This window comes from Mastomys coucha, unplaced genomic scaffold (genome assembly GCF_008632895.1).
Source record: "Mastomys coucha isolate ucsf_1 unplaced genomic scaffold, UCSF_Mcou_1 pScaffold12, whole genome shotgun sequence".
Taxonomy (NCBI): Eukaryota; Metazoa; Chordata; class Mammalia; order Rodentia; family Muridae; genus Mastomys; species Mastomys coucha.
In genome coordinates, this window is record NW_022196894.1 from 52,724,966 (window position 1) to 52,737,593 (window position 12,628).

Below are 12,628 nucleotides of genomic sequence, written 5' to 3' on the forward strand. Positions count from 1 at the left end.
AGAATGTGTTTACCTCCTGGGACAAAAAGTTTCTGTCACAGGAGCATAAAGAATATTTGGAAGATTTATAATGAGTGATCTAACAGGGAGTTGTATAAATGTATCTCAGGTCAAAAATGTCAAGATTCCAAAGTGCATCCTTAACACTGGCACATCTCAACATATATGCTTTAATACTCAGCAAGGTACTATCTCTTTCCATACCCAAACTTAATCTGAGCAACCCTGAGTCACCCTTCAGATCTCAAATTATTTCTTTTCTCAAAGACTTCCCTGATTCCAAATACAAAGTATGCCACTTTGCTGTCATGCACCATTAAAATTTTGCATGCATTTTCATGTTTGTCCAATAAACTGTATGTCCTAGAAGGTACCAAACCTATTATATTCACTAAGGCACTCCAGAGAGTAATTAATTGTATAAAGTACTGGAGCAATCGACTGCATTGAGCATTTTTAAAGCAGTAGTCCTGTTTATATCAGTTTATTCAGGAAAGCAGGCACAATAATATGACTCACAGAGATATTAGACAGGGTGCATGAGGGATGACGGAGAAAGACAAAATAACCCAGATGAGCGCACTAAGAATAGCTTCCTGGAGAAGATAGCATTGAGCTTAGTTTTGAAGGAGTTAGCCATGTTAAAAAAAAAAAAGAATGAAACATATATAAAGCCAAAGGGATTGTGTGAGTAAAGACATAAATTCTGAGTGTTTGAAATTTGGGCAGTCCCATTTTCATCATAATTTTAAAATACAAAGCAAAACAAATATCAGGAAATGAGGCCATATGGCAAGCACAATTAAGATCTGGGCAACTTTACATATAAAATTGTCCATCTCTTTACCACAACAAAATGTCTACCTAAAAGTTAACTTGAATATTTAACTACTCATGAGTTCTGAGTTTGATTTATGCTTAGTGCACAAGTATGATTATGTTATTTTATATATTGTAAATATACTAAAAAGAAATGCACATTGATATACATGTCCAAAGAGGCAGGTTTCCCTTCCTTGACTTAAGCCAGCCAGAGTGTTCAACTTCTGCACCTCTGTTTGAGGGGATTAATTGCTACTTAGAATTCACCTTAGCAGATGGAAATGGTTTCAGTGTCCAGATGTAAGCTTGTTTCCATTTTCTGCTATACTGCCAAAGCCTTGTAACCCTGCAGTGGAGCTGAATTTGCTACAAGCTGATTCCACTTGAAGATATGGTAAGAAATTAAAGGACTTTTGCAGAGGAAGAAAGATCTGTTCAAATCCATTCTCTCACGGTTTTCTAAGACTTTCACTGTCCCTCAGAGAAACACATTTTTTTTCCTTTCTTTTTTTATTTACTCTGGTTGTAGATACTAAAGCCATCCATTCAGCTCAACTATACCATTTGGGAAGCCTTGAGACAGGGGGAAAAACAGATACTTCAAGTTGCCAAAGGATAGTTGCTATCAAAGGAAAGATATTTTTCCAGCTAGTGAATAACACTTGTTTTCAGTAACTAAATTTCTTGGAAGCTTTGGTTGCCAGGGACTAGCTGGATGACATTTACTTGCACAATACTTGAGTATTAACCCCATGATTGTGAGTTAATGACAAGAACAAAACAGTGATTGTCCCTAGGAGATGACTTCTAATGTTTTCTGTTTAAAGGTGCCAAGTGCATTTAAGCCATAGACCTGCTTACACAGTCTGTGTGCAGTTACAGTATCAATAGGCCACTGTTTTTCATTGAGATCTTAGGCAAGCTAAGCTTCTCATTAAAATATTGAAATATATATTAATAAATAACGCTGGTTAAAAAAACAATCTTGCATATATTTTTCACCTATCATTGTGACCATGCCTTAGCCTGGAACAGATTTGTTGAAGTCCTGCAAGGTATAAATGTACCATCACTCTGCCAACCATCTAACTCCTTGTGTATTAAAAAATAAATAAATGTATCCTATTTGGGAGTCCATAGACTATAATTACCATTTGAATAAATTTAAAGACATGATGGAGCTTAGTCTATATAGGTAAATAAAGATATTATACAACCTCTTTCCCACGAGTACAATATCATTCCCTGAAAATGTAATTGCACTTTTGTCTCTAGACCCCACTTACCAGCCATGTTTGCAGAACATCATTTATATATTGAATGAGTAGAGCTGCCTGTGTTCTTTCTCTCAACAATCCTATAGTCATTTTGTGTTAATCCAGCAGCATTCAGTTAAAGCCACAAATTCTTAGCCTGTTACAGTCTGACACTTTCTCAGCCTATCTTAATCATTTTAGCTTGGAGATCTACACCATCTTTTAGTGCCATTCAGAAGGCTTAATGTTGTCAAACTATATTATTCAATTATAAGAATGTGGATCAGTGGAATTAATCACATCATCTATATAATTTTATCTTCTGATACTAAGATAACAATATCCTGAAATCTGGCTGCAAGTATGTACTGATCACTGCAGAGCCATGGTTCAAATAAGCATGTGAAGAGAAATTCTAGAGGTGGGTCTTTACTAAGTTTTCAAGTTGTAGGATACCCTAGAGTTGATCCTAAAACTCAGCGCCATCTCTTTTGTTCTAGACCAGAGGCTATTGGACTTTATCGTGTCTAAACTGAATGCTACCATGTGTCAATAAAACATTCAAAAATACATCTGTCTTGTGTTTATTAGGCATCAGTCTTCTTTCTCATCAGGATGCTAGTGCTCCAGTATTTGAGGAAACTTGTGGATTGTGGCTGAGTAGAGAAGAAAATGGGGGGTGGGGGGGAAGTCACTTACAACATTGCCCGGTGACATGGAAGCACTCTGTAAACATCATCTACCATGGTCTTGGCCAAGTCGATGTGTTTGGAAAGAGATTGTCAGTGAAAAGTGCCATAATCTTAACTGTCTGAATTCTAGAAGAAAATGATTCGGTGAGGGCATAAAGATCAGTGGGTGTCAGTCACAATCAGGCCTTTGGGGGAGGGTGCTGGGGGTGATGGCCTGATTGCTAAGTGAATTATTCTGTGAGGTAGAGGATTAAGGGAAAGTAAAAAGTTAGAATTAGTTCTTGGGAGGGGGAGGCTGGGGTCTTTATGGGACACTCAAGACAAAACAGACAACAGGTAGTCAAAAATAAGAGTACACTATTATCAGATAGGAAAGAGCAAAACTGCTAACTGGACTATAAACTGCTCTCTCTATTAACAGCGAGCTATACTGTTACTCGGGAGAACATTCAAGTCAAAAAGAGAAATAATCTAATAACAGACAAAGCAGCATCAATGTTGTCCTTTAGTGTGACTACCTAGTTTCTCTGGGTCTTATGTGCCCTGTTCAATAATGTTTTTAAGAGTAGGGCTATAAAATCACTTTTATATTATATGTGAGTGGATATTTTCTTTTCTATTAGATTATAAACTTATCAAAGTTTCTAGTTTTTCCCAGAGTTTGCCTAGAAATACTAACAACTATTTACTTATATTATGTTTGCTGTAATTCTTTCACACACACACACACACACAAAACCACTCATGGTTTCTAACTATTTAATATAGGTTCTAAGTTTCACAGACAAAGAAAATATATGGCAACAGAATGATACACCTTGACTGTCCATATCACATTTCTGTCTTTGCCAGCTGCCTGACAGAATGCCTGTCTTCAGAGTTTCCAGTGAACATCACTTACCTTATTAGTAGCTATTATCTGACTTCACACTGAACAACTTAAACAGTATGGAAATAATGGGGTTTTGACATTTGTGTATGTATTGTTATTTATTTTTTAAGTTAGTACTGATAACTTATTAACTTACCTTCCTTCTAATAGTTTTCAAATCATTTCCTCTTCCCATTGACACATTTGCTGAAGCCTGTCATCACTAATGGCAGCAAGTGTCAGACAGCCAGTCATGGAATGACATGGCACTCACATGATGGCTTCCATACATTAAGCCAGCAAGACCATCATGAGCTCTCTAAGTATCACCTCTTACACTTTATGGAAAAAAGTGAATTATCTAGGAAACTCATTAAAATACAGGCACTGCTTCATGTGGGTGTAAGTGATGCCTGTACTTCTCACATCTCTCTCAGGCTCCCGATGATGCTCATGTGGAGTCTCTCAGTCAATTCAGTTGCTAAGATACAGCTAATTATTTTGATTGGGCAAAAGCTTTGAGGATAATTTCATCTGGGAAAACTAAACATGCCTACCAAACATGTATTGGTAGGAAGCATGAGTGTGCAAGAGGGAAGTTTCAAATATAAAAGCAATAAGAGGAAGTGTGTGTGTGTGTGTGTGTGTGTGTGTGCTTGCATACATAATCCTTTCTTAGTCTGATAATATATCTCATTTTGAATCTGAATGAAATCAAACAGCAGTAACAACGCACATGACAGAACTCTAAAAAGGACCAGTCTCCCTTTCTCATCTTTATACCCCATTCCACAAAGCACGGCAAAACATGTCACTTCAAAACACGATTGTGCCTAGTGGAGTGGTGTTTCCAGAAGTGATGCTTTTATCAAAGACAGTACATTGTGGTCAAGGAATTGAAAAGAAGTGTCTACTCCCTACCCATGGGGAACTCTGGAAGGGTTAGAGACCTACAACAGAGTGAATAGTCAACTGTGAGCAGATAGGGGCACTGTTTTTTTCAGATGTAAGGATCATGTGAACACAATCACACATATATTCAGAGGCTGATGTACATGTGCTAAAAAGAAGTGATGTTGCAAAACTGACAGCATAAACAAAAGCCAGGTGTCTGGAGAAGAAGGAAAATTTTCCACACAATGAAAATCTCATTAAAATCTTAGAGAAAATTTCACCTGACAATTACTGACCTCTAATACAATAAATATTATAATACTAACTTGTACCATCATCATAGGTTTTAAGAACAATTTACGTAATGTTTTCATTTCTTCTATTCTAAAATTAAAGTGATAGGTTTTCATACTATCCTAGCTTACAAACCCCAGCTCTTTGTCATTACCTAGAGAACAGATGTGTGTGTTTCTTTAACTCGTTTTTAAAGTTATATTTCCTTTCACAAAGTTTTTATACAAGAGTGAGGCTTTGGTACTAAAACAGCAAGAAGTCCTTCAGGGGTATTGATATTTCATCTACGCAAAATACCAGCAGCTGATGAAGAATTTAAAGTGGATTAGGGATTCAAGTTTCCCCTCTATATTGAACAGGTTTCTCACCACCTTATTTTTTCATAGCAACATCTGTTTCTCGTTAGCAAATACAAGCTGCTGTTTCCTGGGCTTTCAGATATTCATGTGGTGTCTGAGGCAAACTTGAAGACTTATAATCACATTGGCTGCTATATTTTCCACACAATGAAGAGCTCGTTAAAATCTTAGAGAAAATTTCACCTGACAATTACTGACCTCTAATACAATAAATATTATAATACTAACTTGTACCATCATCATAGGTTTTAAGAACAATTTACGTAATGTTTTCGTAACAGAGGAGTAATTACGTAATGTTTTCATTCCTTTGTAGCCAGAGGAGTCTGATAAATATTTTAAGGAAGAAAAAAAGGAGAGGGTGATACAAGTTTACTTTTACAATGGAAATACAATTTTCGTGTAGTAAATAAGCTTGCCATTAAAGAGAGGTGGACGCTGAATTATTCAGTTGCTGCTCTTGTTGACTAATTTCTAACTCCTCCATAATGCTGTATCACTGTTGATTAATAAGACTGTGACTGGTGTTCAATGCCTGGCTCAGTTCTTCAGCCTCATCTGTTTAATAATTATGATCACAGTTACAAAGCAGGAAGCAGGCATCTTGACAAACAGGAGACCAAAATCCTGCCCCAATCAGGAAGGCAGGAGAATTGGCTTTCTTTATCTTCAGAGAGGACCAGACATAGTCCCTGAAATTATGATTCTACACCCTGATCCTCAAAAATGGAACAATTAAGCAAAGCCAAACACAAAATGAACTCGCCAGTTCTACCCACTGAAGAAATGATTGTCCATTTTATTTCCTGCAGGAAACTCAGGCTCATTGAAATATTTGATGGGTATTACCAGAAAAATGTTTCATTATCAACCAAATCTTGAAAAGGCTAAGCAAATGTACTCACTATGTAGCTTTTTATTCTTTAATGAGGCGACATTTTATGTGTGATTCTTCCTCCTGACATCACATTTTAAACTTGCTATCCAAAGGTCATTGAAGGTCAGGGGCTTCAACATTTGATAGAAAGAGTACTAGGGTTTTTTTGTTTTGTTTTGTTTTGTTTTGTTTTTTGTTTTTTTATCACTGTTAACTGTTAACCTGATGTGATGGGTATTCCTGGTTGTCAACTACATCTGGAATGAACTACAGTCAAGAAATGGAGAGCACACCTGTGATCTAGAACTTGAGGCTGGAAGACACAGGCTTCTAACGTGGAACTTGACAAGGAGATCTTGAGGCATAGTAGCAATGAAAAGCTTAGGGCTGGGCAAGATAGTACACGCCTTTAATCCCAGGAGATTTAGGCAAGCAAATCTCTGGGACAAAATAAGTTTCAGATCCAGGTATGTTGGTACATACCTTTAATCTGGTACATACCTCCACACAATCTGCTGGAGGCCTATATAAGGACTCACTCTTCTTCGCCTGATTGCACTTGCTAGCCAGCACACCTGTTTGAACCTACTTCTTCAGGATTCCAGCTCATACAGAAGACTAGGTGAAACAATTAGCCTCATAGGACTGAGCAACTATTAGATTTTGGGCTTCCCATTCACAACTGTGCATTTTTTGGTTAAATGGACCACAGACTCTAAATCATCACATTAAGTTCCCTTAATATACAGGCACATTCCATAAGTTCTGTGACTCTAGAGAACCCCTATCTAATATACCTGACAAATATAGACAAAATCTAATTCTGTTTTTCTACTACAAAATGACATTTAAAAATGACTTTACTTGTTTGTTGTGAGAAAGAAAAAAGGAATGTACCTAACAATATGTGAAACCTGTTATTGTTATTAGTGTCATTTTGAATAGAAGGTCAAGTTAAAAGTTATGAAGCATCAACTTTCCCAGGGTTTAGTTCACCCTACGATAGTTTCAGAACGTAAGTGTTCTAATCCCCAGTGTCTCTTTGTACCTTTATCATTACAAACTTCTTCACAAGGCTATAAATCTTGTCTAACCTTTCCCCTCTACTCCCTTCTAAATCAGAGGCTGATTCTAAAAGGTATCCCTCAATCTCAAAGGACAGTGCTTTTATCTGTCTGTAATCTTAGTCTGTCCAAAAAATAGATTTTAGTATCCAAAAGTCACCTGTGAGTTTAGTCTGAGAAGTGTGCAAGCAGCATCTTGGTGGATCCGAAGTCTGCTCCTTGACACTAGCAAGGGTAGCAAAGAGATCACTACTTTTAAAATTAGGTGGTATTTCTTTAAATTTAACATGGTGGTTATCTCCACCCAAGAATAAATGCCATGGGAATTAGAGAAAATAACTCCAGTGTCCTGAAACACCAGAGGTCAGATAGGGCAAGATGATAATTCCCATCTTTATTAACATTGCTTTGCATTTAGATGGTCCTCTCTCTCTTGCCAGACTCATTGTCATTCCATCACAGTGCTTAGGATTGGAGTAGATCCTGGGGCTCCTAATGACCCCAAGAAAATCTCTGATTCAGACATGGAAGCCAAAGGGCAATGAGCAATTAACTTCTAGGCTTTATTTGCTCACTCTGTTCTTTCTGCAAACAACCTGCAAACCAAGAAAGGATATGAAGCAATACTCATAAAAACCTAAAGCCCCTCCCGAGACTTCTGCTTTATTTGGGTTTTAGGAGTTTTTTTTTTCCTTTAATACAAATTTTCAATTTTAACCATGGATGTGTGTGTGGGTGACTGTATAGGAGTCAGACATCAATAAAATGAAAGGCCCTTAGTCCTGTGAAGGCTCTGAAGCCTAGTGCAGGGGAATGCCAGGACAGGGAAGCAGGAGTGGGTGGGTGGGTAGAGGATCACCATCATAGAAGCATGGGGAAGGGGAATGGGATAATGGGTTTCTGAAGGGGAAACCAGGAAGGCAGATAACATTTGAAATGTGAACAAAGAAAATATTTAATAAAAAATTTCAAAAAAAAAAGGTATGTACATTTGGAAAGTTCTGGCATATGCCACCAATGACAGTGTCACCATGACTGAAACAAGAATTTTAATCTGTTCTCTCTGTTGAAAATTAGAGAATTCTTCCTCCCTCTTTGCAGGGGATTTTATTTAAATAACTTAGAATTGTATTTTATGTTCTTCTTGAAATGTATACAAATTCTCTAGAGAAAAGTAGATAATATGTGGTTAACCCTTATGACCCAGGGATATCTTTATATATGAGACAGACAGACGGGGGGGAGAGGGGAGAGAGAGAACAGAACCATCCCTCTCTTCTAGACATTGTGAGAAGGAGAGGCTTACCTTGCCTTTAGTGCAAACCTTGCTTCAAATGTCAAGGATACTGTTATAAACATATGAGAAGATGGCTTTCCCCCTGAATAAACCTTATAAGTTAACACAAGCAGCCAACTGCCAGGTAAAGTTAGGATACATTACTAGCAGTCTTATACAAATGACAGTTGTTGTTTGTTCTAAAAACATATGCTATGTCTGTTTCACTTGGCTAGGTTAAGAGTGCAGAAATCCTTTACTCTTTGCACTATGCATGTCTTTGACATGGTACATATGACTTCCTGAGATTAATGCTTATTCAATGCCAAGTGTGTTTTCTTCTTTACTATGTAGGTGCGGTTTCTCAACCCCTGATTGAACTTTTTAATGGAATAATGGACTCTGGAAGAAAGCAAACTCACAAGGTCAGTTATTATTAATCATAAACCTACATCAAGTTCATTTGTCTTGTGTAAATATAGATTTTTTCTGTTTTGTTTTTTCTTTAAATTAGATATTTTCTTTATTTATATTTCAAATGTTCTCCCTTTTCCTGGCTTCCCCTCCATAAAAACCCTTATACCTTACCCCCTCCTCCTGCTCACCAACCCACTCTCTTCTGCTTCCTGGCCCTGGCATTCCCCTTCACTGGGGCATAGAGCCTTCACAGGGCCTAGAGCCTCTCCTCTCATTGATGACCAACTAGGCCATCCTCTGCTCCATATGCAGCTGGAGCCATGAGTTCTATCATGTTTATGTACTCTTTGGTTGGTAGTTTAGTCCCTGGGAACTCTGGGAGTACTGATTAGTTCATATTGTTGTTCCTCCTATGGGGCTGTAAACCCCTTCAGCTCCTTGGGTCCTTTTTCTAGTTCCTTCATTGGGGACCCTGTGCTCAGTCCAATGTATAGCTGTGAGCATCCACTTCCTTATTTGTCAGGCACTGTCAGAGCCTCTCAGGAGACAGCTATATCAGACTCCTGTCTGCAAGCACTTGTCGTCCACAATAGCATCTAGGTTTGGTGATTGTATATGAGATGGATCCCCAGGAAGGGCAGTCTCTGGATTGTCAAAAACATGGAACGCTTCATGAATTTGTGTGTCATCCTTGCACAGGGGCCATGCTAATCTCTGTTTCATTCCAATTTTAGTATATGTGCTGCCGAAGTGAGCACATAAATACAGATTGTGGTACTTAGGGTGAGGTAATGGATCCCACAGTTACTCAAACTAGTTTTGTTTTCAGTTGTCAGTATACACTATTAACCATTATAAATGAATGTTTTAACATAGTTCTTCATTTTATAGCCTAGAAGAAATAAAATCTTTTGTCCTAATTACTTTATTGTCAATCAACACATTATATTCCACTTAGAAAAAGAATGGCTGTGGCATTAGGTGAGTGGGCCTGTGGTAAGTTGGGGTAGAAGAAGTTGGGAAGAAGTTGGGGAGAAGTTGGGGTAGAAACAACCATGAGCAGAATATAATGTATGAAAATTACTTTATAAAGCAATTAAAAGAAAAAATATATAAGCATGAAAGAAGAAATGAGGAAAAGGAGGAGAAGGAGGAGGAGGAAGAAGTGAAGGAACAGGAGGAGGAGGGAGAGGAAGAAGAGGAGGGACATAGAATTACATCAGCCAGATTGTCTGTGCTGAACAATCTGTGGAAGAAGTGAGCCAGCCCCTATACCTACCCAGGTAGGCCTGCCCAAACTACCCTATCAAGCCCTCTGGTCTCTTGGGTCTCACATAGGCTACCTCTCACTGCCTGATTTGGGGAACACAATCAGTGCCTCTGCCCTTCTCTGTTTGTGTCTTTATTTTTTCTTCTCTCCTAAATAAACAAACAAATAAAAGCAATTCTTACACTCACAGCCTTGCACCCCTGCCTATAACATTCTGTACTCTCTTTCTCCATTATGTTACTGATTTCCTCTCCTGCTAGGGGACAGACAATGCCACTCTCCATTCTCCAAAAAGTTCCCTAACCCATTCTTTCCAGACCCCTAACTTTCTTTTTAAATCACACAGTGTTTTTTATGTTCCACATTAGTTAACAGCATCAACACCAGTTGCCCGCAGGCAAAACACCATCTAGCCTTCCCTTTCTCTCCCAAATCAAATCAATCTCACGCTCCGCTGAGTCCAACACAAACATTTCTCTTAACAAAGATGTCTCCTTCTATTACCCCCACTGCCAGGAACTTCATAATTTTTCTCTCTGCCTGTAATCTGTTCTAACTTGACTCTTTTTCAAACATGTCTTCATGAAACAAAACAGACCATATAACACCTGTCAAAAAAAAACATGTTTAAAAAGGATTCAGTGTCTCTATTCTGCCTACAAAATAAAGTAAGAAAATTTCCCTTACATATTATAACAGAGAACATTCTTGCCAAAACAACTGAACATAAATTACTCAAAAGTGCAGCTTTAATTAGTTCTCAGGGTATGCAAGAAGAGTATGCTGACAGCCACTCTGACTTGCACTCAGCTGAATCCAGAGTTGTCAGGATCCTATAGATTCTATAGTACAGAACCAATGACCAAATTAGAGGCAACGTGGCTGGGCATTAAAGCATATCAACGGATTAATAAATGTGTTAGTTATGTCCATAACGTTTAATGATTTTTAAAGTTATTTCTATTAGATATGCACACCAAAGCATGAAAAATAAGTTTACTTTTAAATAAGTCAGAAATAGGAGTGGAAAGAAGAGATGGGTCAAAAATTACAAATGTGCACAGTAAATCAATCTGTAAATTTGAGGGTGTATATTTTTTAAATAATCTTACTTATGTGTAGGTTTGAAGTTATCCATTCTAAGGATGAATTTTAAAGAGAATTCCTTTGTGACACTCGGTGCTTTTAAAGCATCACCTTCACACAGGCTACAGATTCACCTTTGAGCATTTGCTACAATGATTTTGCCTCAGAGAAGAAGAGCCCAGACAATAGATCTGAGTTTATGAAACCATTTGGCCACACTCCAGGCTTGATTCTCATGCAAAACTATCACTTCAATAAATGAAACCATCTACCGACTGCTCTATTCCAGTTTATTGCTCTCACATCTTCCAAAAATGGGAGTTTGGCCAGGATGAAGAACGCAGAATCTTGAAGTTCACATGATGTACTTGAAAAAACCATTTTCTGATTCTCTGACCTTAACTTTTTAAATATGGACTGTAGATGACACAACTCTAGCAAACGGATAATGATACTTACATTAAGTATAGAATACCTCCTTATTATATGCTACTTTATTAACCTGTGGTATTTACCCACTGATATGGCCAAATTTCACAACTATTATATTGATAGTTTTTTATGAAATTCTTTCGAAAGTTGACCTGTACCACTTTGATGATGACAAACATTTTGTTGAAACAGTATTTTAGAAGTATCACACAATGTTTCACAATTATTTCATTAGATATGACTCCCACATAAATATATTCACATGTAAAGACAGTATTAAAAGTCTGCATTAATTATGCTGAAAAAATCATTGATTAGGCAAATATTTTGAAGGAAATTAGACGCAATCGATTGTCCATTGGCCAATATTTTTTACATTTGTAAACAGTCATTATGATATTATTAATTTTGTTGACCATTCTGGATGTTAATATGAATATAAGTTGAAATTCCAGAAACACGTGTCTTGATTTCATCTTCCATTTGCTAATACCCACTTAATATAAAGGGATAGACCTCATTTTCTCTACGTATTTAGATGATTGACCATTCGCATATAACTCTTCCTTCCAGAAGTAATTAGACACTAGATGAAGGTCAGACTCACCAGGAAATCTGCTATGGAGGTTGGCATCACAGTTGTAACTGTTGAACTGAGCAGAACCGGGAGCCACTCTAATCACTAGAAGGAGCAGCAGCCATATTCGTTCCATGGCAAAACCTAAGGAAGAGTAACAAGCATGTACACATCATTAACATCGTTCTTTCTTACTGAAAAGACTGAAGTACATCTCAACCTTTTGTCAGATAAGCAACTTATGGCTATACAGTCAAAGCCTGGGATCCATAAAAAGTAATCACAAAATGTGAGGGCAGGATGGTTTTTTTTTTTTTTTTGATACAAGATTATTTCATTTCCTTGACTTCAGTTTGATAATGGTAAAACTGTTATGTCTTTGTACTAGGAGAACTGATTCTAAGTTATATGAAGCATGAAAAAGAAAGTAACATGTTGTAA

The 12,628-nt window shown here is 37.4% G+C and overlaps 1 protein-coding gene and 1 non-coding gene across 2 annotated transcripts in view; both read right to left on the minus strand.

The window, feature by feature from the left end:
- The window catches only part of Zpld1 (zona pellucida like domain containing 1), a 59,305-nt gene that overhangs the window by 29,427 nt on the left and 17,250 nt on the right, over window positions 1-12,628 (minus strand). Inside the window, exon 3 of the mRNA XM_031364714.1 lies at window positions 12,218-12,331. Within this exon, the coding sequence (XP_031220574.1) occupies window positions 12,218-12,323 (106 nt within the window). The 5' untranslated portion in view covers window positions 12,324-12,331. The remainder of the gene's footprint in view (window positions 1-12,217; window positions 12,332-12,628) is intronic.
- On the minus strand, window positions 9,477-9,580 carry LOC116086648. Its single transcript, XR_004117028.1, has one exon. It is a non-coding gene; the product is annotated as a U6 spliceosomal RNA (small nuclear RNA).